Here is a 25464-nt window from a genome sequence, read left to right on the forward strand (position 1 = left end):
CCTAACCTCATCCATGTCCTCAGTGTCTGGGGGCACAGGTGGATGACTCTTTGAGGAGCCTGCGGACAGCGCCTGGCCATCCACTCGGTGCTTCCCCCCAAATCCCAGGCTCCGCATCCTCTCCTCTGACCTAAAGCACCTGCCCTTTGTTCTCCTTTCCACCCTGTTCTGACCCTGCTCCTGGATGCCTCGCCTCCACTGTCCCCTACATGTAAACTGGAGAGGAGAGAGTCACTAACCAGTCAGGACAGCCTCTGCCCCGTCTGGCACCTTTGCCCGGTGCCTCCTCTGATTGTCTAAGTGGGAAACTCCCGCTCTCCCTTCCCCTCCACCAGGTGAGATTTCCCCCCCATTTCACCAGCTCTGACAACCCTGAGGACCTGCCCATCCAGGACTCCTCCTTCTCCCCCCGCCACCCCGTCCCGTGCCTACTGGCTTCTTCGTTCGCGCCACAGCCAGCCAGAAGCTATTCTGTTTCTATTGATCTGCTGGCTTCTCTTCCCTCAGTTAGTCTGTTGACTATTAATTGTGTGTTTGGTGCTCTTTCCACCAGCCTCCTTTTCTCATTTGATAAGCGTATGAGCGTGTGTGTGTTGGGGTTTCTATAGGATGTCATTTCAGGTAGAGAGATGCTAATGTTCCAGAGTAGACGAGCTGGATTCAGGACAGAGGGAAGCTTTGGTTTGGGTGATGCCCGCCCCCCCCCCCCACCAAATTCCTTTTGGCTCCTGGTAAAAGACATCAGTACAAGGTGGGGCGGTGGCTCGGGTGAGCTGGACTAGAGTGGGGAAAGCCCAGGGCCCAGGGGACAGGAGGACTGGCTTCTCACCCCAGCTCAGAGACCATCACAGGGTCCTCTACTTAAGCTTTCTGTGCTTTGGCTTCCTCACAGGTCAACACCTGCCTGATGCTACCCTCAGTCTGTGGAGTGGAGAGAGTGCTCCCTCCAGGATAGCCTGCTCACTGTCCCAGAAACCCCCTACCTCACTCTACCTCAGCAGTTCTGCCCGTGCTATATTCCCTGCCTTGGAATGTCCCCCCCCAGTTCCCCTCTTTTCCTAAATCATAACTTCTTCGGGCGGGGCCTGGGTGGCTTAGTCAGTCGAGAGTCCGATCTTGCTCATTGCTATCAGCACGGAGCCCACTTCAGATCTGCTGTCTCTCTCTCTCTCTCTGCCCCTCACCTGCTCGTTCTCTCTCTCTCTCTCTCTCTCTTTCTCTCAAAAACACACATTAAGGGGCGCCTGGGTGGCTCAGTCGGTTAAGCGGCCGACTTCAGCTCAGGTCATGATCTCGCGGTCCGTGAGGGCTGTGAGTTCGAGCCCCGCGTCAGGCTCTGTGCTGACAGCTCAGAGCCTGGAGCCTGTTTCAGATTCTGTGTCTCCCTCTCTCTGACCCTCCCCTGTTCATGCTCTGTCTCTCTCTGTCTCAAAAATAAATAAATGTTTAAAAAAAAATTTTTTTTTAAAATACACATTAAAAAAAAGGAAAAAAAGTAACTTCTTCCAAAACCCAGATTCGTCCTTTTCCTTCAGTGAAATCTTTTCTTATTACTCCAGCTGATAGCATTGGGTCTCCTCTTACAATTTCTACACGCTTAGTTTGCACTACCAATGAGCACGCGCGTGCTCCATATCAGGGATTCCCCACTTCAGGTCTATTGACATTTTGAATTGGATAATCGTTTGTTGTGAGGGATTATCCTGTGCATTTTAAGACGTTCAGCAGCATCCCTGGCCCCCACCCAGTGTAGGCCAGCAGCGCCCCTCCAGATGTGACCACCAAATATGCCTCCAGTCATTGCCAAATGCACCCTGGGAGGCAAAATCGCCCCCAGCTGAGAGCCATTACCTTATATTGTTATTTAGCTTTTGATATTTCATTTTCCCAGCTAGATTCCTTTATATATCCTAACGTGCCTCGCACACTGTTATACCCGTCATGTGTTCCATAATTATCTGTTGAACAAATCAAACACGCTTTTTCAATTGTAAGAAGTGCAGGTGGAAGTGATCATTACAACTTCCTTTAGGCCTAAGTACACTTTTGTGGGGTAGAGATGTTCACGTTTGTCCCTAAAAAGCCAGTCCACTTTCTTCCCACAATCGGGGGAACAATTGTTAACAAGGAACTTTGTCTGCTACGAAATTTTACAATAAGTGGGACCCATAAAGAAAATACTTCCTTACAGAAAAATTTTAAATGTTTATTTTTGAGAGAGAGAGACAGACAGAGCGCAAGTGGGGCAGGGGCAGAGAGAGAGGGAGACCCAGAATCTGAAGCAGGCTCCAGGCTCTGAGCTGTCAGCACAGAGCCCTAGGCGGGGCTGAAACTCACAGTTCGAGATTATGACCTGAGGTGAAGTGAGAGGTTTAATTGAGCCACCCAGGCGCCCCTCTTTTTTTTTTTTTTTTTTTTTAAGTTTATTTACTTTGAGAAAGGCGGGCAAGTGGGGACTTGGCGGGGGTGGGGTGGGAAGGGCAGAGAGAAAATCCCAAGCAGGCTCCGTGCTATCAGCTATCAGCGCCGGAGCCTCATGCAGGCCCTGATCACACGAACCTGAACCCATGAGATCATGACCTGAGCTGAAATCAAGAGTTGGACACTTCACTGGCTGAACCACCCAGCTGTCCCATAACGAAAATATTTCCGAGCTAAACTCCACTTCTTTCAAGAAAAACTTGTTCAGATCAAAATCTGAATCACAAAAGAATCTGAACCATCCTTTGAAGTTCATTGCGAGAGGCCGTACCTCGTATTAGATTCTCTGCCGAAGGTGTCCAGTTCTGTACAGGATAGAGCAGATGAGAGTTACTAGGACGACATTTGAGGGCTCAGGTGTTGGAGTAAACAAGCCGTGGGGCTCCACCAATCACTACTTTCTGACGGTGGACAAACTGCTTAACCTTCCTGAGCCTCAGTTTCCTCGCCTGAGAAATAGACATAAGTCATGAGAAGCAGGTTTGCTGAGAAAAGGATAAGCAAATTGCCCAGCCTGGTGTCTGATGCGTATATACTTAGTGTAAACTAAGTATAAACTCGCCATTAGTTTCCCTCTCATATTGCAGTTATCCTTGCCTTTTCCACCTTCCTACAGTGTGGGTAACTCAAGGACAAGAGATGTATCTAATTCTTCTGTGTACCCTTCTAACACCTAAGCACACAGCACCTTGCCCATAGGAGTACTCCATACATTTTAAAAAAAATTTTTTTTTAACGTTTACTTATTTTGGAGACAGAGAGAGACAGAGCATGAACGGGGGAGGGTCAGAGAGAGAGGGAGACACAGAATCCAAAACAGGCTCCAGGCTCTGAGCTGTCAGCACAGAGCCCGACGCGGGGCTTGAACTCACGGACCGCGAGATCATGACCTGAGCCGAAGTCAGCCGCTTAACCGACTGAGCCACCCAGGCGCCCCATACATTTTTGACGAATAGATGGTGCACCTAACTTCAGGAAGTCTGGAAGATGAGGGAGTACAGACAGACAGACTAGCACCTGGACTGACCATCACCCCTTAATCTTACAGCCCCATGTTAGTTGCCTCTTAATCCTTTAAGTATTTGGCTCATATACTTTGTTGCAAGCTGGAGAGGGCTTTCTACAAGATCTAATCCGACAACACTCTCATTTCTCAGATGAGGAAACAGGCCCAATGAGGATACATAGATCTTTCATAGACAAATGACTGAAACATCCATTGTCCTGCTGGCTTAGGAAGATTAAGTAGTTTTGCTTTAGTTCCGGCTTCTTCAAACAGTTCCTCTAGACCAGTGTTTCTCTCAATAACGGCACTATTGACCTTGGGACTTGATAACTCTGTCCTGTGCACTGCAGGATGTTTCACGGCATCTCTGGCCTCTACCCTCTAGATGCCAGCAATACACCCTTTTCTCCCTTAGTCATAACAATCCAAAATGTCCCTACACATTGCCAAACATCTCAGTGAGAACCACTGGTCTAGACATTACTGCAGGTAAAACCCCTTCATATGAAATGCTGATGCCCTCGGGTTATCCTATCAAAAGTGATTGTTTTAATGAATAGTTTGCTAGAAAATCTCATTGTAGCCAGCAGCTCTGGAGAAAAGACAGAACTACCCTGTAGTGAGAGGCCAGATCTCGATCACTGCTCCGGGCTACTTATTCTGTATATGCGTGTCATTTATTTATCATACTGCCTACTTCCAGTGGCCTTTGAAGTGAAGCCTGACTCATTTCCTTCTCAGAACAACTGGCTATGTTCTGTGTGCTGCCAGAAGTCTGGCTGTGTAGAAGGGTCTCCTCCCTGTCAGAGCCCCTCTCACAACATTAGTCTCCTTGCCCGTTTGTCTGTCTGTCCCAGCGGCCTCTAAGGCTCACAAGAGCGGAGACAATGACCATGTGATTTGGTACAGGGGAAGTGCCCAGTAAACATTTGTTGAATGAATATGCAATACAAATTATAATATATTGCATTGAGCTGTGAGTCAAGAGTTCAGAACTTAGCCACAGCTTAGTTTACACTAACCATTGTTCCTGCATATTATTAAACAACAAATGCTTATTTCTCACAGTCTGGAAGCTGGGAAGTCCAAGATCAAGGCAATGGTAGATTTGATGTCTGGTGAGAGCTTGTTTCTTGGTTCATAGATGCTGTGTCCTCTCAGGGCAGAAGGGGTGGGGGAGCTTTCTGGGGTCTCTTTTATTTTATTTTATGTTATTTAAAAAAATTTTTTTTAACCTTTATTCATTTTATGAGAGAGAGGGGGGGAGGGGCAGAGAGCGAGGGAGACACGGAATCTGAAGCAGGCTCCAGGCTCTGAGCTGCCAGCACAGAGTCCTACGTGGGGCTCAAACCCATGAACCGGGAGATCATGACCTGGCTGAAGTTGGGCGCTTAAGGGACTGAGCCACCCAGGCACCCCTGGGGGTCTCTTTTACAAAGGCATTAATCCTGTGATCTAATCACCTCCCAAAGGTACCAGCTCCAAATACCATCACAATGGGGATTAGGTTTCAAGATAGGACTTGTGAGGGGACACAAACAGTCAATAGCAAAAATATTGTCTGTAATGGCATTTATGGTAACAGGATTTCGTGTGTGGCCAAGCATCAGAGAAACTGTGTTTTAATCCTAAATCTGGGGAGTCGATCTGTGTACATGTATAGGAAAAGATACCAGGCAGGATAAAATGAAATATCCTACCACAGCGTAAATTCAATTTCCTTTGTGAAATAGTTGCTGAAAAGCCTGATCCATAACTCTGCCTTTTTGAAATACATTTTAAACACCCCCAGTCATTCAGTATTTACCATTTGCTCCCTCGGATTGTCAGATTTTTTTTAAAGTATATGGTATAAGAATTGTCAAGTGTTTATTTTCTATCTACTCTGTCTCCTCAAAGAAATTGCCTGAGGGCAAGGGCTCTTTGCCGTCTTTGCTAGATGCTTGATCACTGTCGACAAGAATAATAACAATGGTGAAAGAGGAAAAGTTATGTTTTCTAGTCAGGAAATGAACAAATTTGAACACCTGTGTGGTCAGCCCCACTCCCTGGTTATGGGATACCCCAAACGAGGGCAGACAAGGCCCTTTTCCTTAAGGAGATTGAAGCCTCATCTGTTCCTTCCTCCGGCAGTGGCAGTTAAGAGTTGAGGAAAACCTATTTTCTTCCAGTGTTAGGGAGTCTGTTGAATAGGTAAAGGGGGCAGTAGGCAAACGGAGCTGGATAATCTCCCCCATTTATCTTGTCCTAGCTGAGGTAGGTCTGCGGATGGCCGGTAGGAGGCGCCCCAAAGGATCATTCCATTGGTCCTTGGAGACGCTCGGCTCCTTTCCTCTTCTGGTTTCTCTTAGAAGGAGCCGGGAGAACCTTGACGGTCCAGACGGCGGGAAAAGTGATAGTGGGGGCGGGTTCCTTTGCAGTTCCACGGTCATCTCCCGGTATCCCCTCACTGATCCCAGGACGGGAGAGACAGGCTGAGTCCGAACACCTTGCCAGGGCCGCACCTCCCTCTCCCTAGATGCCCCACCCCCGGCACTCAAGCACCGCCCCCGACTCTCAGGCCCCACCCCCTGAGGCCCAGTCCCCTCCCCGGCACCCGCCTGGGCGGCGCTCACTCCCCAGCGGGGGCCCGGGGAGCCTCCAGGCGGAGAGGCTCCCGCCCGCCCGGAGCAGCGGCCTCCGCATGGAGGGGCCGCTGGCTCCTCTAGCGGGGTCGGGGCTACTCCCGCTGCCGCTGCAGGGAGGGGGAGCCGCCGCTGTTCCGGAGCCCGGAGCCCGGCAACACCCCGGACATGAGACGGCGGCGCAGCGGTACAGCGCCCGTCTGCTGGAGGCCGGCTACGAGCCCGAGAGGTGACGCCCAGGGCAGAGCGCGCGGGGCGCGTCCGGGGCGGGCGCGGCGGCTCCGGGAACCGGGCGACGCTGCCGGGGAGGGGAAGGGCAGGCCCCAGCACCCTTGCCCTCTAACCTCCTCAACCCCTAACTTCCTGAAACCGGGTTCCTACGCCACGCACCTGGCTTTGGTTGGGGGATGAGGGCAGGCGCAGGGCAAAGGGTTCGGTGCCGCGCTGCATATGGGAGCAGGTCAGGAAAGCGCTCCGTAAAAAATCTCAGCTCTGTATCGGACCTCCACTACACCACCCGACGATACCTGGTCCAAGTGGCTCCAACTCCTGGGGTTCAAACAGTGCTTGTTGGAGTCCCTGTCCAAAACTGTTTACTCCTCCTTTGGTTTCCTCCCAGAGCTATCTCGAGTCTTACTGGCAGGTGTAGGTGTCCAGATGGATGCATCCTCAGAGCCGGGTGAGGACACTGTCCCCTCCTCACCATTCGCTGAGGTCTGACGAGGCTGCCAGTGCAGCTCACCTCAGGGTTTCTTCTAAGATTCAGGACCCCCTCCTGCCCTTAGCCTGCTGGGGTCTGTAAGAGTCACTGGAGGAAGAGTGGGGGTGTTGAGCTGGGCCCCGGGGAGACGGGCAGAAAAGGAGACAGTGGTTAATCTCTGGATTGTATCACAGCTTGAAAGGCAATCCCACTGTCCTTCCGGTCCAGAGGATTTGGACTTCTTTCTCTGCCCCATCTGTTGGTGCTCAGCAGCTTGGGGAGGTGACCTGGAAGCTCGGTTTGGGAGGGGGGGGGGGTGGTCTGGGGGAATTAGCCCTGCAGCTCCGCACAGGGGCTAGCAGCTTATGTAAGAACTTTTAAAGGCTTAAGGGGCTGCTGGGTGAAGCCTGGCCCCTCCTGCCCTCACAGGCTGCCTCTCTAGAGTTGACTCAGGTTCAGGCAGCCTTATCCTTCCTCGCATCCAGGAAATCCAGCTTCTAGGGTGCAGGGTCCAGGGTGATAGATAGGGAGAGGCCAGACAAGGTTGAGGGAACAGGCTGGGGCACTTGGGCACTTGATGGAGGCAGTGCCTTGGTTAGAACAGGTATTGCAAAAGTATCATTTCAGAGCTCAGACTGGGGCCACGAAGTAGCATTCCTTCTCCAGATTGTACTTGTGCACAAAGAGGCCATCCCCCACCCCCCACCCCCACCAGTCTCCGAAGAACCTGTGTAAAACCTGAGCCCCAGCCAGGTGGTGTAATGAGATTCCAAACCTGCTGCCTAGACCTCCATCTGCTATCACTAGCTTAGAGCTGTGGGAAGAGGACAGGGTTGGATAAGAAATCCTGGGTCCTGAGTTTGAGGCCAGTGGTACTGTTCCCTGGCTTGAACTTGGCCAAGCCATGTCCCCTGTCCCAGCTCAACAGTGCTGTAACATTGTTGTTGTTACCTCTTCTCCTCATCTCCACCCTTCCCTCAAAATTGTTTTGAATTCTTGTCCCTTCAAACAGCCCTAGACAGAGATCTCCAGGCTCCCAGCCTGGGCACTGTTTCCCCACTGCCCCGAAGAAGGGGCTTAGGCCTGCTCCTCTGCCCTCCTGGCCTCACAGCTGCTAGGTGGGGAGCCTCCGGGGACCAAAAGCCCTTCCTCAGGCTGACAAGGCCCACTGGTTGCCTCGGTGTCTCCTCCCCATGGAGGAAGCAGCTGGGGAAGATCAGGAAGAGGGAGGAGGAAAGCCACGGGGATGGATTAACAGTCTCTGGAAAAGGACAGCCTAACCCAGGGCTGAGCCCAGCAGCTTAGAGTAATGAGGAGCCCTGACACAGGTCAAAGCAGGAGGGGGTGTGAGGCAGCAGAAGGGGAGTAGAACCATAAGGTCTGTCATCACTGGGAAAATGACCCTCCCCATAACTCAGCCTGGCAGCCTCCTCCCCTGGGTCCAAGTTCTGGGCTGGGGCCGATGTCACATTAAGGTCATCTGAGATGGCAGAATCCACCTGCTGTCCTGGGCCCCAGCTCTGGTGGAATCCTGAATAGTACCGTATCCATTCCTGATCCTTGCTGTAGAGCATAGTGCCCCAGAGCAGGTCCCTTAGAGATCTAGAGAGACCACAGGAGAAGCTGTGTTCTGTGCTTGCAATGGCCTTTCTGCAGCTAGAAAAATGCCCCAGAGGAGCTTTGAATGGCTAGGGTCCTTTCTCTGGCTTGTCTCACTGCTCTGCCTCCAGATGGCCAATGAGAGGTCCTAGTGCTGTGCCCCTCAGGTGCCCCCATAGGGCATGGGCCCTCAGGCTGAGTCCATGAGTGCTGAGAAGCCAGAAGAGGCAAGCTGGCCCCAACCCCTACTCAGCAGAGAACTCTGACAGGCCCACTCCCTCCCTTCCAGTGCCGGAGCGCCTTCAGAAATCCCCATCAGGAGCCCTCCTCAGGGCTCCACTGGTGGGCAGGGAAGCTTGGGGGAGGGGGGTCTGTGATGTTTTCATCCCTCACAGTAAGAGGAAAGAGGACACTGGAATCTGTGTGTCTCCTCCAGCACTAGCCTCATGGGCCTCATCGCCCTAGCTCTGTGGGAAGGTCCCCCTCCCCTCTGCATACAGATGGAACAGTCTGTATTTTCCTGGCAGGGTCCCGGGGTGTCACTGGGGGAGGCTGGGCGTCCTAGGGAGCCTCCCCTGGGCCCGGCTGCCACCAAACTGCGGAGAGGTAAACAAATCCAGCCTCCCAGGGCTGGGGAGAGAGGGAGGGAGCACCACAGACAGCCACCTTGCCAGGGGGAGGACTGTGTCCCTGCCCTGCCTTTCTCTTCCCTTACCTAGAAGTAAGCTGTGGGGACCACAGGAGGAGGAGGGAGGGTACCCTGGAATTTGGGTTGGGGGTCTGCTCTCTAGCTTTTAGTCAGGGAGTAGTGTGAGCAGTTCCGGTCACACAGAGGGAAGGGTCTGCCCCCCTGCCACCCCACCTCTCCCCATGTGAATCAATTTGCTACCAAATCTTAGTGCCCCCATGTAGAAATCTGGGTCTTGCTGGGCCCACAGGGCCACCAAACTTCTGCTTTGGGAAATCCTCAAAACCTCCATAGCCTCTGTCCTAATTTGTGTGCATACTTGCCTAAGCCAGGCCTATGATCCTCCCTCGCCATCCCATCACACTACGCTCCCAAATAAAAACAAACTTTCTTCTATGGGCTTAAAACCCTGATATACACACCACTTTCTGAGCTGGGGATAGGGATGGCAGACGGAGACATTGGATCAGGAATCAGAGGCAGTACTCATCCTTCCTTGCTTTCTGAACTGAAGGTTTTGCATCTGTAAAGTGGGAATACCTAATAATTGTCAGTTAATGGATTGTAGAGTAAATGTGATCATTTATGAAAAATGCCTTATAAACGGCAGAGGGCTTCAAGGCCTCCTAAAGGTCAGGGAGTGTCATTGTTAAGAATACCCGCCCCCTAGGAATGATGCTGGGGGAGATGGGAACCCACACTGCTGGGAGGGCACAACCACAAACTCCTGTGTGTTGGGGAGCTGTGAGCCCAAACCAGTTTCTCAGGGGTCCAAGCCCTGATCAGAGTCTGGCCCTTAGTATTAGGTAAAGGCAAACCGTGTTAGAGGTACCCTGGGGGTGGGGAGTAGGACCAGGAGAGACTCAGGTCTGCGGGGGCCAGAAGGCTCGGGGTGGGGGTGGGGGGGAGGGCGCCAGGTATCGGCCACCCAGGTAGGGAGCGAATGGGGGGGGGGGGCAAAGGGGGCGCTGCGGGGGGCCTAGGAGGCGGGACGAAAACTGGTGGAGGGGGCGTGTCCCGGCCTGGTTCAGTCCCCTCCCCCGCTGGATCCACACTCCCTCCCCCGCCCGGTACGCGGGGCCGCTGTGCCACTGCGGGCGGCGGCGGCGTCTGGGCCGGGCTCCGCCGGGCCTTTGTGCGGTGCGGGGCGGAGGCGGCGGTCTCCCGGGGGGAGGGGCGGGAGGAGAGGGCGGCGCCCCGGGCCCGCCTTGCCGCTGCCGCAGCCCCCGCCCCCGGCCCGCCTGGCCCGCGGCGGCAGCGTGGCCGCGGCGCGGCGTCAGCAGCGGCGGCGGCGGCGGCGGCGGCGGCGGCGGCGGCGGCGGCGGCGGCGGCGGCGGCGGCGGCGGCGACAGCAGCGAAAGCAGCCACAGCAGCGGGGCGGCCCGCGCGGGTGTTTATGTCGGGTCGCGGTGTCTCCCAGCAGCATGGCGGACTACCTGATCAGCGGCGGCACCGGCTACGTGCCCGAGGATGGACTCACCGCGCAGCAGCTCTTCGCCAACGCCGACGGCCTCACCTACAAGTAAGCCCCGGGGGCCTCGGCCCCACATCGGTGCACTCACCAACGCGCCGCGATCCCCCGGCCCTGGCGCCACACGTGCACGGTTCCCCCCTCGGTGACGCCCGATTCGAGTGACTGGAGGGGGGGGGGGGTGAGGGGGCTGGGCAAGGGAAGGAAGGAGGCCCGCGCTGAGAGCAGACGGACGTGGCACAGCGACATCACGGGCCCTCGGTGCTTTGCCCCGTTTATGGCCAGATCCGGGTCCGGCTTGCCCCCTTCCTCCTCTCTTGGGCATCTTGGCCCCGTGGAGGGGACTTGGGGTGTGCAGGAACTGGAGATGTGGGAGTTACAGAGAGACTTTTTCCAGACCTTGGTCCAGGACACCCTCTGGCTCCCAGCGTCACATGAGAGCAGAAGGGACCCTGGAGTGCAGTTAAGGCAGCTGCTTGGGTGTTGCCTCCAGGAGAGGCCCAGCTGGGCAGTTGGGATGGCTCCTTGTTCCCAGGGACCCATCCAGCCTTCCACTTGTGCCCCTGCTTGCCCACAGGTTAGCACTAGTGCCCCCGGGGACATTAGTATTATGTGACTACCACCCCAAGCCCACCCCATATGGGATTTTGGAGGAGGGTGCGACCTATCTGTTTGCCCCTGGCTTAGTTTGCTTTTCCGTGGGCTCTGGGCCAGTTGTCCTGCGGGCTGCGGGCCTGGCACTAGCTCTCCTCCTGGCTGCAGGACTGTGTCCATGCCAGGAAAGAGCATCAGAACCTGGGACCAGGAGGAGGAGGGATGCTGGCGACCCGAAAGCATCTCTGCCCTGTCTCCTGCCAGTCCCTGCCTTTGCCTATAAGTGTTCCTGCTTGACAGGCCGTTTCCCTAGACACCAGGATTCCCAGTCACTCCTCAGTGGCTCCTCTTGCCTGGGCTAAGGCATGGGCCAGGTGAGGGATGGGTATAATACTTAGAAAATGTCAAGGGGCCTTGACTCCCGCGTTTCTTGTCCTGCCTCTCAATGAGCCACAGAGGCCTCTTCACTCGACAGAAAGGCTGCCAAGGGCAGGGGCAGTTAGGGGTTTTTATTCGTTTGGTGGTCTTTGATGAAGGAGGAGAAAGTATCTCTTTGCTATATCATTCACTGGAGTCTTCTAGGAAGACTCCCTAGAGAAATTGTCTGGGGCAGGTTAAAGACCCCACCCCTCCCGTCCACCCTCTAGCTTTTCGTTCCTGCATTTGGGGTGCCGTTTCTTTGCTTAGTCCAGTTAGGAGCGTTCCTAAAGTGTGGAGCATTTGCTTTTGGGTGAGTCCGTGAAGGCCCTTGTGATTTCAGGCCGACTGAGCCCATAGGGCCTATGGCACGGCACCTTACCATACCCGTGCAGGCCTGCGTTCCCCTTCTGGGGTTTGCTGTGACTGTGGCCCACCCTAGGGTTGGCAGCTGTCATACTTTGGCAAGGGCCCCAGCATCCTGGTCCTAACAACTGTAAGCCCCCTCCTTCCCTTCCGCATCCCTGGCCGTGTGTGTAGGTCGCTCCAGTTCAACTGGCGTGGAGTGCCTGCTCTGTCAGAACCTGCCTCACGCTCAGCCCCTTGGGGTCCCTCCACACTGTTCTGAACCCTGTGTGACTCAGCAGCCCTGGCACCGGGCTGTGCAGCGTGTCCCGTGCTCTGTGGTGTCCATGCCATGCTGCACCAGTAAATTGTTTTTGGGTTCATTCTATGTTTACTTACTGTCTCCCCCTATGAAGATTGAGAAGTTTTCAAGGGCAGGCCCTGTATCTGCTACGTGTGTCGTTACAGGAACTTCTGTGCCCCTCGATGAACTCTTAGCCCTGAGGGCAATAGACATTTGGGGCCAACTGCCTTGGTGGCACCCCAGGTCCACAGACGTTCTGCTGGCTTTGGCTCTGGGTCTCTGGGCCGGAGTCAGCAAGATGCTAGTGGGGGGGGGGGGGGCGGGCATGAGGTGCTTCAGCCCTGACCAGGGAACAGCAGGGATCGGAGGGCTCCAGTCTCTGCCCCTCTTCCCACCTCCATGCTGCCTCCCCTGGCATGGCAGGCCCTGGCCCTTTCGGGTACCCCTCCCCACCCAATAACACTCACTCTTCTGTCTTCACAGCGACTTCCTGATTCTCCCAGGATTCATAGACTTTATAGCTGATGAGGTGGTGAGTGTCTCTTCTGCTGACCTGGGGGAGAGGGACTATGTGTGTGGCAGAAGAGGCTGATTTCATGCTCAGGGGCGGGGTGTGGGGGAGACTTTTCTTGGGAATGTAGCCTTTATTTCTGCCAGAGAAACTGGCACAGTGCAGTGGGTTATGTCTAATGGGGCAGAGGCAGCTGTGGGGATTCAGGGGTACGCTGAGTGGTGGGCCAGGCACAGAGCAGGAGGGCTGTCCCTGACAGCGCCCGCGGTGAGGTTCCAAAAGGCCCAAAAGAAGATGGGCGTGGGTGTGGCGGCCTTATTACCTTAGACAGAAAGGATTGGATTTTGTCTGAAATGCTGAGCAAGGACATGACAGAAGCCAGTAAAATTATGGCGACTTTGGATGAGGCGGACAGACTTGTTTGTGGATCCATAATGCACAGGAATTGGCGAGAGGATTAGAAAGAATTAGATTTTGGACAAATACAAGAAAACACAGTGCCTCGCTTTATTGGAGGGGCCAAGTGATGAGTGATGAGCCAAGTGAATGAACAATGTCCTTTACACAGTTAATATGTGACAAAATCACAGAAGCCAAGGGTTAAGTGCTGATGAGTAGAAGTCATTTCATGGAAAAGTTAGCTTATTCTATGACGAACTTGTGCACATTGAGAAAATAGTTTCCTTTGTTGCTGTTATCGATATTTATTTAGGTCTGATTCTCATGAAAGACCAAAGGGCCTGAGTGTACCTGGATCACTTTTATGTTGGGGAAACTCATGTCCAGCCTGCTTGCCAGGGCTGAAGCAGACAGATTTTTAGGGGGAAATTCGGGCTATTCTGGATATGTCTTTTTTTTTTTTTTTAAACGTTTATTTATTTTTGAGACAGAGAGAGACAGAGCATGAACAGGGGAGGGGCAGAGAGAGAGGGAGACACAGAATCTGAAACAGGCTCCAGGCTCTGAGCTGTCAGCACAGAGCCCGACGCGGGGCTCGAACTCACGGACCGTGAGATCGTGACCTGAGCCGAAGTCGGACGCTTAACCGACCGAGCCACCCAGGCACCCCGAGGATATGTCTTTTTTGACAGCATCCAGGAAGTCTTGGTTCAGCTGTTCAGTTTAACAAAGTTTACCAAGCTCTCTGGCTTTGTGCCAGACCTGAGTGGGGTGCGAGGAAGAAAGGGATGGAAAAGTCCCCCCACTGGCCATTCAGGATGTCCCCATCCTACAGCCTGTGTCAGGAAGGCTGTGGCTCTTGCCCTGTGGTACAGTGGGGGAAGGAGGGGATGGGGGAGTTTTCTAGACTGCAGGGCCATGGTTCTGAACCAGGATCTGTAGATGGGCTTCAAGGGCCTATGGGTCTCCAAAAATTATATGCCAAAGTCTGTGAGTGCATTGGGGGCTAGGATCCACAAGCTGTTGGCCTGAATCTCAGAGGCAGATTCTTCCCAAATGTGTATTTGCAGCCCTGACCTCTCTCCGAGTGGCAAACCCTTAGTCACTTACTTTCCTGGATGCCTGATAGACTTCCCGTGCCTTCTCCTCCTGGCCCTGTCCTGGCCCCACCTGGCCCTGTCCAGCGGCCTTCTCAGTGGCCTCCCTGCCTCAGGCCTCATCACGTAGAGTCCATTCTCCACGTTGGAGCCTTAAGTGACCTCTTTAAAACATAAATCAGATCATGTCTCTCTTCTGCCTGAGACCCTAACCGCCCCCCCAGTGGCTTCCCATCTCAGAGTCAAATCTAAGCTCCACTCTGTGGCCTTCAAGGCGACACATCCTCACCCCTTAGCTCCCGCCCCTCCCTTTTCTCCCTACCGCACTAGCCTTTTTCTTTCTTAAATACGCCTCAGAAAGACTTGGAACCAGAGGCAGGTGTCACACACAGCTCCCTCTGCCTGCAACGACAGCCCCTCAGACTTTGGCTTGATTGGTTCTCACTTTCACATCCCAAGAAAGAGGCTTTGACCACCACATCCTTCTTCCGGTGGCCACTTTTCTTTGTTGTCTTTCTTTGGAGCCTTTATCCTGACTGAAATAATCTCCTATGTGTTTTTCGTGTTTGTCACCTTTCTTTCCAAGTAGAATGTAACCTCCAGGAGGGAGAGCAGGGACCTCACCTGCCTTGTTCCGTTCTGTAGCTGCAGGCCTGTCCTGGTGCTGGGTACCCATAGGGGCTCAATAAATGTTTGTTGAGTGAGTGGTAAAACTCTTCACCTAGACCCTGCCTCTATTCTCAGGACCTGACTTCAGCCCTGACTCGGAAGATCACCCTGAAGACACCGCTGATCTCCTCCCCAATGGACACTGTGACAGAAGCTGACATGGCCATTGCGATGGCTGTGAGTCAGACACCTGGGTGGGGACCCAGAGTTGGGGAACCGAACAGGGTGGGCTGGATTCAGAAAGGAGGTTTGCAGCGTGAGAGTGTGGGCCCCTGGCTCTGATCTTGCTTCCCTTCCACCCCCAGCTGATGGGCGGTATTGGTTTCATTCACCACAACTGCACCCCGGAGTTCCAGGCCAATGAAGTGCGGAAGGTCAAGGCAAGTACCAGGCCTGTTCCCAGAAAGAAGATGCGACCCGGCCGCCGCCTCCGTAGAGATCCTCTTACCCTCCCACGCCAGCCCTGCAGGCTGGTGCATCCCCTGGCCGACGGCCGTGGGGTCTTGTCTGCTCGTCTCCACGGTGGGGACACGGGGCCCAGCCCTCATCTTCCCACCACCCTGTCTCCCCATTAAGGGCCCTGGCTTCTCGGTGGTGTGGCTGTATACCACCTCGACGACTTCTAGCCTTTTCCTTCCCCTGTCTTTACCCACAGAAATTTGAACAGGGATTCATCACAGACCCTGTAGTGCTAAGCCCCTCACACACTGTGGGCGACGTGTTGGAGGCCAAGATCCGGCATGGCTTTTCGGGCATCCCTATCACTGAGACAGGCACCATGGGCAGCAAGCTGGTGGGCATCGTAACCTCCCGAGACATTGACTTTCTTGCCGAGAAGGACCACACCACCCTCCTTAGCGAGGTACCTCCAGGGCAGGGAGGAGTGTGGCTGGGGCATGGCTGACATCTTGGGGCCTCATGCTGGTTCCTGTGACCAGGGACCAGAGGGAGGCCTGGCTCCCTTCTCTCTCACCTGCCAACCTGCAGGCAAATGTTCCTGGCTCCACAGGTGATGACTACGCGGAATGAGCTGGTGGTGGCTCCGGCGGGTGTGACATTGAAAGAGGCAAATGAGATCCTGCAACGCAGCAAGAAAGGTACCTGGGAGTAAGCGGAAAGCTCAAGAACCCCCAGACTTGCTCCCTGTACTCCAGGCCCCCTGTCTCCTTAGAGCTTTGCAGGTTGTCCCGGCAACCAGGCTGGGCCTTGGGAAGGTTCAGACAATCCCAGCCTGGAGCATGAATCCTGAGGTCCTTATTCAGCATCTCCACAGTATGTCTCCCCAAATAGCCAGTCCTGTGAAATGCTCATCACGCACACAAAAAAAGTCTGAAACATGCTGCTTTCTAACCCCCTTATTCCATAAGAAATTGTGTGTCAGCTTATTGAGGGCCCTGAGAAGTCCTGTAATTAAATTTATTTGACATTGGGGCTGCTGACATAATATTCATCAGGTCCCCGTGGGAGACACTGGGAAATGCTTCTGTGGCTCATACTGGATTGTTTCTTAGGGGCGGTATTGGGGAGGGCACATGTTCCTCCTTGCAGGACAGCCTCACATTTGTGCCCTGGTTAGGAGTTTTCGACCACTGTGGCCTGTGGCCTAGCAGGTGAAAGGCTGCCAGTGCTCAGGGGCCACCCACCCAGCCTGGTTAGGCCACAGGGCAGGAAGAGCTCTGGCACCTACTTGGCTGCGAGGTTTCTTTGCTTCCTGTTCCTTGGGAAGAGGTCCAGGTCCCTAGGAGCATTTCCTGGGCGGGTGCTGTCCCCTAGTGGCTGGTTTGGATACTTCAGTGGGATCTCTAGCCTGGTCTGTTTTGACCTCACTGTCCCCTACTCCCACCCCCGCCCTGAGAGGCCTGCTCCTTCACCTAACCTCTGCATTCCTCACCAGGGAAGCTGCCCATTGTCAATGATCGTGATGAGCTCGTGGCCATCATTGCCCGCACTGACCTGAAGAAGAACAGGGATTACCCTCTGGCTTCCAAGGATTCCCACAAGCAGCTGCTGTGCGGGGCGGCCGTGGGCACCCGTGAGGATGACAAGTACCGCTTGGACCTGCTCACCCAGGCAGGCGCCGATGTCATTGTGCTGGTACGGGCACTGCCCTGGAGCAGGGTGGTTTCGTAGAGTAGAAGCTTATGAAGACTCAGGTTTGCCTCTCAGCTTGGAATCGGAATTAGGAGGGTCACTGGTACTCCGACGGCTCAGAACAAACTGTTAGTCCCCTCTGAGGGCCCCCTGCACTCGTAAGCTAATACTTCTAGCTCACGTTCTTCGAGAGCCTCCCGCTTGCCAGATCCTGCAAGACCTTTATGTAGATGAACTCATTTAACCTTACAACTGCTCCCTGAGGTACCATACCAGGTCTCGTTGTCAGACGAAGAAGCCAGGGTTGAAGAAATTCAGTAATTTCGCCTGGTAGTGAGTGGTGGGAACGGGATGTAGCCCCAGGCAACATCTCCTTGCTGTGAGGACCAGTCCACACAGTGGGTACGATGGGGCCTTGCTCTGAGACTATGAACCAGTGGTGCTCAACCTTTTGGGGAAGGCAGGCCTCTTTGAGACTCAGTCTGCTGAGAGTCGTCAAGTGTTTTCCCCGGTGGGGGCAGGGGAAGAGCTTTCTCATGACATTTTTCATACAATTTCAGGAGTTTTTCATTCGTGATCCCCGCCTCCCCCCGTGAGGACTATTAGCCATCGAAGCCTAAGCTTTCCCGTCCCCCTTCTCACAGGACTCCTCCCAAGGGAACTCTGTGTATCAGATCGCCATGGTACACTACATCAAGCAGAAGTACCCCCAGCTCCAGGTGATTGGGGGGAATGGTGAGTGCAGGGTCCCCTGTCAGCCCCCAGCCCTTGCCCCCTCGCTGTGTAACTTCTCTGTCCTTCAGCATCCCTAGGTGACAGCATCGCTCCTGCACGGGCACAGGGGGCTGAATGAATGGGCTTGGTCACTCTGGGTTGGGGGGCTAGACTGGGGTCCCAGGCAGCCCCAGGGCAAGCCAGGGGCATCCCATCCTCACACTGTTCCTCTTTTCCCCGCTCCTCCAAACCGTCCCCTCCACCCCCAGTGGTGACAGCAGCTCAGGCCAAGAACTTGATCGATGCTGGTGTGGACGGGCTGCGTGTGGGGATGGGCTGTGGCTCCATCTGCATCACCCAAGAAGGTAGGTGTCAGGAGAGTGATGCCAATCAGAACACCCCACTGGCCCTCCACGGGCGCTGGGGCCCCCCTCTCGTTGCACAGATGCGTGGTAAATGCCTGCTGTGCCAGGCCCCTTCCCAGGATGGTGGGTTTGGGACTGACCTGGGCTCGGACTCTGCCCGTCTGGCCCACTGACTCGGGGGAGGCTGGTGGAAGATAAGGTTGCCACGAGTTTCGGGTGTGTGCCGGCCTGCTTCTCAGATTCTGGTCAGGAAGGCCCAGTCTGGAGGTCCGAGGCTGGTGTGAATACTTCTCTGAGGTGCTTGTTGGAAGCCAGCTCAGAGTTTGGACCAGCTTTGTGACGGGCAGATGCTTAAGGCATGGAGACAGCACGTCCCTGCCTGTGAAAAGACATACACGCCCTTATGGCCACGTGGCAACAGTGGAAGAGGGGGATCCATTCAGTCACAAAGCCCTTTTGCGGGGTGCGTTCCTGAACATGAAGTGGGGCAGGTGAGACCCTGACGCGTGTCCCTGTGTGGTTGAGGGGTGCTCCCTGGAGCCTGGTGTCTGACTTGTGGGTCCTGGCTTGACCTGAGGGGATGTATCCGGCCCCTGTAGTGAGAGTCATTTCTCTAGAACACTGAGTGACCCATTTGGTCTTTAGGGCCTCTGCTTTTAAGCTTCTACCCTTCACCTTAGCTGACCGCCGTGGTAAAACATGAGCCATTCCTCAGTAACTTAAGTATTAATTGAGCACCTACTATGTGTCAGGCACTGTTCTAAATCTTGGGATGCAACAGGGTCAAGACAAACAACGGGTACTTGGAGAGAAGGCCTCTTTTCTATCTCCAGCCCTCAATAAATCCTAGTTCCTTAGAATTCCCACGCAAAACCTTGTACTTGAAGGCTTTGGACAACTAAACTCAAAGAAATGCAACCCAGTATCCCCAAGGAGGCTGTGAGCACCCAACCCCGGTATCAGGCTTTGCAAATGAGAGAGGTTGATGCTGGGGACGCACCAGTCTGGGGTGGGGGCGCTATACTCGGAAGGCCAGTACTGGCACACCCCCCTCAGAATCCCGCACAGTGCTGTGATGGGTGGAGGGGTCCCTGGAGTGACAGTCACCCTGTGTTATTTGCTGCCACCCGTCTTGTGCCTCAGACATACCATCCAGCCCTGTCCCTTTTCCCAGAGGTCAGGCACAAGGAAAAAGGGGCCCACCCCTGGCTCCTGTGTTGCCGCTGGCACCTCTGACTTGTGTACCCTCCCGCAGTGATGGCCTGCGGTCGGCCCCAGGGCACTGCTGTGTACAAGGTGGCCGAGTATGCCCGGCGCTTTGGGGTGCCGGTCATCGCTGATGGTGGCATCCAGACCGTGGGTCATGTGGTCAAAGCCCTGGCCCTTGGAGCCTCCACAGGTGAGGGGGTCTGCTGGGGATTGGGCGGGCTGGTGGGGGGCTGGGAGCCGGGCGAGGGCAGTAGGAGATCTATGGGGCCAGAGGCACTAACCCTCGACCACCACAGTGATGATGGGCTCCCTGCTCGCCGCCACCACGGAGGCCCCTGGCGAGTACTTCTTCTCGGATGGGGTGAGGCTCAAGAAATACCGGGGCATGGGCTCGTTGGATGCCATGGAGAAGAGCAGCAGCAGCCAGAAACGATACTTCAGGTGCCCTGCTTCTGAACCCTGCCCCCAGGCAGATTGGCCCGTAACCCTTCAGCCTCCACCACCGTCTTTGACTTCCCAAGATGGTGCCCAGTCCCCCCTATTATAGTTCTGGAAACCGAGGCACAGGGTACAGGCAGCGGACGTGGGGTTGCCCCTGGGCCATCTGACTCAGAACGCAGGCTTTTTTCCACAGCAGCCGGGGAGTGGCTACTTTCGGGGTCGGTGGGGGGGGGGGGGGGGGCTTCTGCTGGGTGGCATCCCCTCTGTTGGTACCCTCGAGAGGGGGGGTGGGCTCCCCTGAATCATGGGCGGCTTGGCTCAGTCTCTTTGCCCTCCATGCAGCGAGGGGGACAAGGTGAAGATCGCACAGGGGGTCTCAGGCTCCATCCAGGACAAAGGCTCCATTCAGAAGTTCGTGCCCTACCTCATAGCAGGTATCCAGCACGGCTGCCAGGATATCGGTGCCCGTAGCCTGTCAGTCCTGCGGTGAGTGGGACTTGGAGTGGGCGGGACGGGGCACTGGTGGGGGGATACCTGGGAGGCTCCTGGCTCCTCCCCGCTTCCTCTCTCTTTCTTCCTGTGGTGTCCCTGACCTGCTCCACCTACCCGCCCTCAGGTCCATGATGTATTCAGGGGAGCTCAAGTTTGAGAAGCGGACCATGTCGGCTCAGATCGAGGGTGGTGTCCATGGCCTGCACTCGTAAGTGTGGTGGCCTCCTTGCCCCATCTGGCTGGCACTGGGTCGGGCAGGTGGGGCCGTGGTTCAGAGGCCAAGCTGAGGTTTCAGGGATCCCGTGGGCCATCTGCTCCAGGGATGGATGCTGCTGCAGGATGACCCCATCACCCTGTCCTGCAGGGCCTAGCCCACCCTTGAACCCTGTCCTTTAGCCCCTATGCAGACAAGGCCCCTCCCCTCCCCTCGGGCATCTCCCCGAGCAGGGCATGGGAGACGCGGCTGCTAGCCCCTCCCGGGCTCCCAGTCCCTTGCTTGCTCAGAAGCTTGGTGGCTGGTGGCAGGGGCTGGTGGTGCTGGGCTCTTGCTGGTGGCAGCATCGAGCAGGCTGGTGGAGGCTGGGGGCACGAGCCCTCTGGCGGGAAGGGCAGAGAGACAGATGCCAGGGCCGGTGCCGGGGCCACCGTGGGCGGGAGCAGTGCTAGTTGGCAGCATTAGTTGCAGGCATGCATCCCTGCCCTGGTCGAGAGGGCCTGGCCCCCCAGGCATAGGCGGGCATCTAACCTGTGTCTCTTTCTGCCCCATCCTCCCGTAGCTATACCTTTCTGCCGTGTAAGTAACCGCGCTGCCCGGGGCCAAGTGTAGAGTAGAGCAGGGGCAGTGTGGGTGGGACCTGGGCAGTGGGGGGTGGGGGGCACTGGGTTGAGGGGGGCACTGGGGTGTAATCGTGGGGCAGGGACCCTAGGGCTAGCACCGTGCTGGGGGCAGCCGACAGTAGCCCCTCCTCCGGCGGAGGTGCAGAGAGATGTCCCTGACCGCAGGCCTGAGGCTTCCCCATCTTGGATTGGACCCAATGGCCGCAAGGGGCCTAGGCCACGGTGTGTGCAGGGGTGGGGCAGAGACACGGGCAGCAGAGGTTCGGCTTGCTCTGAGCTTGCTCCAGGAGACTGGGCTGTGCCTTCTTGAGCTCTGTCTCCACCCCCAGCATTGAGGACAGTCTACTCAGCTGTAGCTGTGGCCAGAAGGAGCATGACTGTCTCTGGACCTGGCATGGTTCTTTGAGGAGCCTTGGCCTGGGGAAGACAGAGGCACAGGGCCTGCTCTTTCCCCCTCCGGCCCCCCATGTGGGGCCACCCTGGCAGCCCAAGGCCTAATGGCAAGGGAATCTGGGAAGAGGGCAGGGTCCAGACACCCACTCTTGGCTCCCCTCTTGCCTTGTCCCCACAGTTACGAGAAGCGGCTGTACTGAGGACGGTGGTGGAAGCCGGGGCAGTGGAGGGGGTGCACCCCAGGGTGCCCCTTTGAGCACAGCCTCCCTCCATAACTGAGTGGTCCATAGATTTGCACTACGGATTCCCCAGCTCCTTTCCAGGGAGAGAGGAGGGGAGCCCCTGAGGGTCTGCGGCCCCTCCTGGCCCTCCCCTGCAGAGTCAGGACTGTTCCTGGGGCTCGGATGCCCTGGGAGCCCCCCCCCGGGCCCCCCCTCCTCCAGTCCCCCTGAGCCTAGCCAGCCTGGGCTCTCAGGCCCTGTGCCTGCCTCAGGTCTTTCTCGCTGCAGCCTGCTCCGGCCTGGCTCCCACCCCTGGGGCAGGTGGCCCCTCCTGGCTTCTGTAGGGCACCTCCCTCCCCAATCCCCACCCCAGAAATGGTGCTCTCCTGGCCCTGCCTCTGGCCCCTTCCTGGGCTGCTGCCCGCTCAGCCATGTGGCACTTCTGGGCTCCTGACCTAGGCCAGAGGGAGGTCTCTGCCCCCTTCCCCTGGCCCTAGGCTCCCCAGGCCCTGCTCCTCAGGCCACTCCCCCTGTTCCTGGCCCTGGGGAGGAGGCTGCCCGTCATTCCTGGCTCCCCGCCATCCCCAGGTGTACCGTTCCTGCCCTCTCCTCTCAGCTGCAGTCGGAGGCTTTAACTTTGCACACTTTGGGGTCACGGTTGCGTCATTGTATATTAAATAACCTGAATAAATCAAGAGGTCTCGATACCTCTGCCATCCTGTTTCTGCCCCTCGTCCACTGGGCAGTTGGCCCCTATCCTGGTGGTGAGCTGCAGCCCAGAGCCCCCATCAGAGCTGGGCCGGGGGGGGGGGGTGCAGGGGCACCAGGCCCAGCGTCCCCAGGAAGGCGAGGAGGGCGTTGCGGGGCTCCAGGGGGTACTGGCGCAGGTGGGCCGCGTGACGGGAGGTCTCCCCGGCCTGTGCCTACACCGGCACGCTCACTGCTACCCGTGGACAGCAGCTCACGCAGGCAGCGTGGCAGAGGGGTGGTCGTGGTTGTAGAAGACGGGCATCAGGAGCCTCGCTGGGGCTGCCCGAAAGTACCCGCTACAGCCTGGTGATGCCGGACGGCGCAGCCTGGACACGGGCAGAAGTAGAGCACGGCCGTGGCCCTGACCGCTGAGCCCAGGGCCTGCGGTGTCACCAGCTGAGACACACATGTGGGTACCAGGTAGAGGGGGTTAGCTCCCACTGTTCGTCTGCTGCTCAGGACCCGTGTCCCAGCCTCCAACCCCTCCTGATGGGGACAGCAGGGACACACGGGCTGCTGAATATCCCTAGGGTTGGGGGTCCTGGGACAGTCACATTGCCTTCCTCTGCCTCTGTTGTTATGGCTGGTCATTGGGCACACAGCTGTGCCACCAAGGTGCAGACATCACTCAGGAGCAGGAGCAAAGAAGATGGCCTGAATGCTCCAGTGGCAGGAATGAGCAGAGGCTGTAGGAGGCGCTAGTTTGTGGGTGGAGAACAGCCAGAAACATCCCTGTGACTGCTGGGGGGTGGGGGGCTTGCCTCAGGCTACTCTTGGCATGCCATGCCAGTACCTACCCTCTCCCAGGCCCTTCCTGAAAGAGCCCCTTGGGCTGGGGCCAGCCTTCCACTGTGGCACTTTCCAGTTTTGTGGCATCTTCAGGGATGAGAAGGAAAGACCTGGAGGGCAGGACCATTGGGTAGGCTCAGAGCTAGTTCAGTGACTGCTCCAGAGTCTGTTGCAAAGTGACTGGGTCATTCAGCGTCCCTGGAGGCCTTGCACCCTGGCGTCTGTGGCCTCAGTGAGCACCTCAGAGTCCGAGGTGACACAGCTCGGTGGGAGAAGGATGCACGGATACCAGGGGACGGTAAAAACCGAGAAGGGATGGACCACAACGAGGCCATGTTTCATAGCTCGTCTCGCACATTGCTTTACAAAAACCGTACAAGAATCAGCTTGACCGGCAACGGAGATGGATAAGATCTAAGGGTTTTTAGAGAAATACAGAGCCGCTCAGCATCAAGGGTGTGAGTGGTTCAAAGGGAGAATTTTCCTTTTGAGCCAGACCTAAGGGGTCCATTAGAGCTGACCAATACAATGGGTTACCTTGTAATAATGACCTTCGCATTACTTGAGGTGTGTTAGCCCTAATTTGGCTCTTCTAGAGGAAGTTCAAGCACAATGGTCCTTAAATTCGGTGTGTGTCAGAATCCCCCGGGGAACTAAAAATAAAACGAGCCCAGGCTCACTGAAGCAGGATGCGTTCTGGGCCTCTGGGCCCCGGTGATTCTGACAAGACCCAAGTCAGCGAATCACTGTTGAGGAAATCTGGGAATCCAATTACGCGATTTCTGAGACTTGCCAAAGCATGTGCCGTAAGAAGAGTTTCAGATGACACAGCAGAGCGTCTACCTCATGCCCGCGCTGCAGGGATGATGCGAGAAGTGCATGGAAGGTTGCGGTGCTCAGTAAATCCGGCTTCCCGCGTCCTACTTGCCCTCACGCTCCCCAAAGGAATGGAGGCTGGAGACGAACGCGCGCTGGGCTGGCCCCAGACAACACGCTCGCTCTGGGTTGTATAATTCGGCCACAGTAGGGGAGGCCCCCCGGCTGGGACAAGAGGACAGTCGCTCTGGGTAGGAAGGCCACATCAGATGGACATTCAGAGGCAGTCCAGAGCCACATTTGGGACAGATGCAGGTCATAGACCCCAGGGTCAGCAGAACGTGTCCACTTGGTCCCGCCTGGTGCGGGTGGCCCAGGCACCCCCTCACCCTCACCCAGGCACACTCGCCTATCCATGCAGTCCAGGCTGGCTGCCACCAGGCTATGGAAGATGTGGTCACGCAGGCACCAGGCCACGCTGCTCCGGCACCCCAGGTCCTGGCTTGCGGGTCGCAGCATCTGCACGGGGGTTTAGCCACGCAGGGAGAGGGCGTGCACCACCGGCAGGCAGCCGGCCAGCGTCCCAGTCCCCCCCAACAACGCCAGCTCCCAGGCAGCCTGCCCCACTACCCACAGGAGGTGGCTCGGCACACTCTCCGTGGCCAGCACATCAAAGCCACGGGCCAGGGAGAGCTGCAGGTACTTGGTCTAGCCAGGGCAGGAGCAGACACAGTTGGCAGAAGCCCGGGGGACCCTGGGAGGCACGGCTTGCACTAGAGGGGAATGGAGTCAGAGAGTTGGTGGGTAGCAGTGCAGCCATGGTTGGCCCACCCTGGAGGACAGATGGAGAGGTGGCCAGTGGCCCTCGACTCTGGCCCCACCTTCCCCTCCACCACCCCCCTCCCCCTCCGCCCCACATCTGCAGGCTGAGAGCAAGGGCGCTAAGATGGCTTGACCTGGCAGCTCGGGAGGGGCCAGGCTAGCCCTCTGAGGGTTCTTTGAGCTTCTGTGGTTCTAGTGCCAATCAGGAAGTGGGTAGGCAGCCAATCTGGAGAGGGGTCAGCACCCCAGCTGTGCACGACCCAGCTACCCTCAATTCCCCCTCCGTCCCATCTCCTCACATCAGGAGTGGGGTCTAGAGAGGAAGAGGGATGAGCCATGGGGGGAGAGGCAGCTCCTCCTTCCACCCTCACACTAAAGCTTTTTGTTCCGTCAGGACTCCTCCTAGCTTGTAAGAGCCAGACTCTGACCCCAACCTCTCCAGATCTGTGTCCCCTCCCACTTTTCACATAGACCCCTCCCTTATTGGGGCCAGGGGGCCAGTTCTTTCCACCTCATGCCCTTCCCCCAGCGACCCTCCACCTCCAGCTGGGCAGGGTGTCTGGTCAGAGGCAGGGCCAGGGTCAAAGCATGCAACCCCGGACAACACCTACCAGGTCCC

General features: G+C 56.3%; 1 protein-coding gene across 4 annotated transcripts; it reads left to right on the top strand.

Annotated features, from left to right (window-relative positions):
- Positions 1–6085: 6085 nt before the first annotated feature.
- On the top strand, positions 6086–22375 carry IMPDH1 (inosine monophosphate dehydrogenase 1). Of its 4 annotated transcripts, none has more exons than XM_058724384.1 (16): positions 6086–6340; positions 10519–10620; positions 12713–12761; positions 14981–15082; positions 15211–15285; positions 15561–15767; positions 15915–16002; positions 16800–16999; positions 17641–17731; positions 17980–18075; positions 19331–19474; positions 19581–19725; positions 20068–20211; positions 20342–20425; positions 20994–21010; positions 21626–22375. In XM_058724384.1, the coding sequence occupies exons 1-16, from the start codon at positions 6171–6173 to the stop codon at positions 21724–21726; spliced, it is 1815 nt and encodes a 604-aa protein (XP_058580367.1). In that variant the 5' UTR covers positions 6086–6170; the 3' UTR covers positions 21727–22375. The 4 variants fall into 4 exon arrangements, with proteins under 4 accessions (XP_058580367.1, XP_058580368.1, XP_058580369.1 ...); XM_058724385.1 differs by having other exon boundaries at positions 10522–10620; XM_058724386.1 differs by lacking the exon at positions 20994–21010 and having other exon boundaries at positions 6087–6340.
- The last annotated feature ends 3089 nt before the right edge of the window (positions 22376–25464 follow it).

Source organism: Neofelis nebulosa, chromosome 4 (assembly GCF_028018385.1).
Source record: "Neofelis nebulosa isolate mNeoNeb1 chromosome 4, mNeoNeb1.pri, whole genome shotgun sequence".
Classification (NCBI taxonomy): Eukaryota; Metazoa; Chordata; class Mammalia; order Carnivora; family Felidae; genus Neofelis; species Neofelis nebulosa.

Coding starts and splice junctions, on each gene's coding strand:
- IMPDH1 (XM_058724384.1), top strand. CDS start 6,171: ATGGAGGGGCCGCTGGCTCCTCTAGCGGGGTCGGGGCTACTCCCGCTG. Junction 17,732..17,979: donor CCAGGTGATTGGGGGGAATG/GTGAGTGCAGGG, acceptor CTCCACCCCCAG/TGGTGACAGCAGCTCAGGCC. Junction 19,475..19,580: donor GGCCCTTGGAGCCTCCACAG/GTGAGGGGGTCT, acceptor CGACCACCACAG/TGATGATGGGCTCCCTGCTC.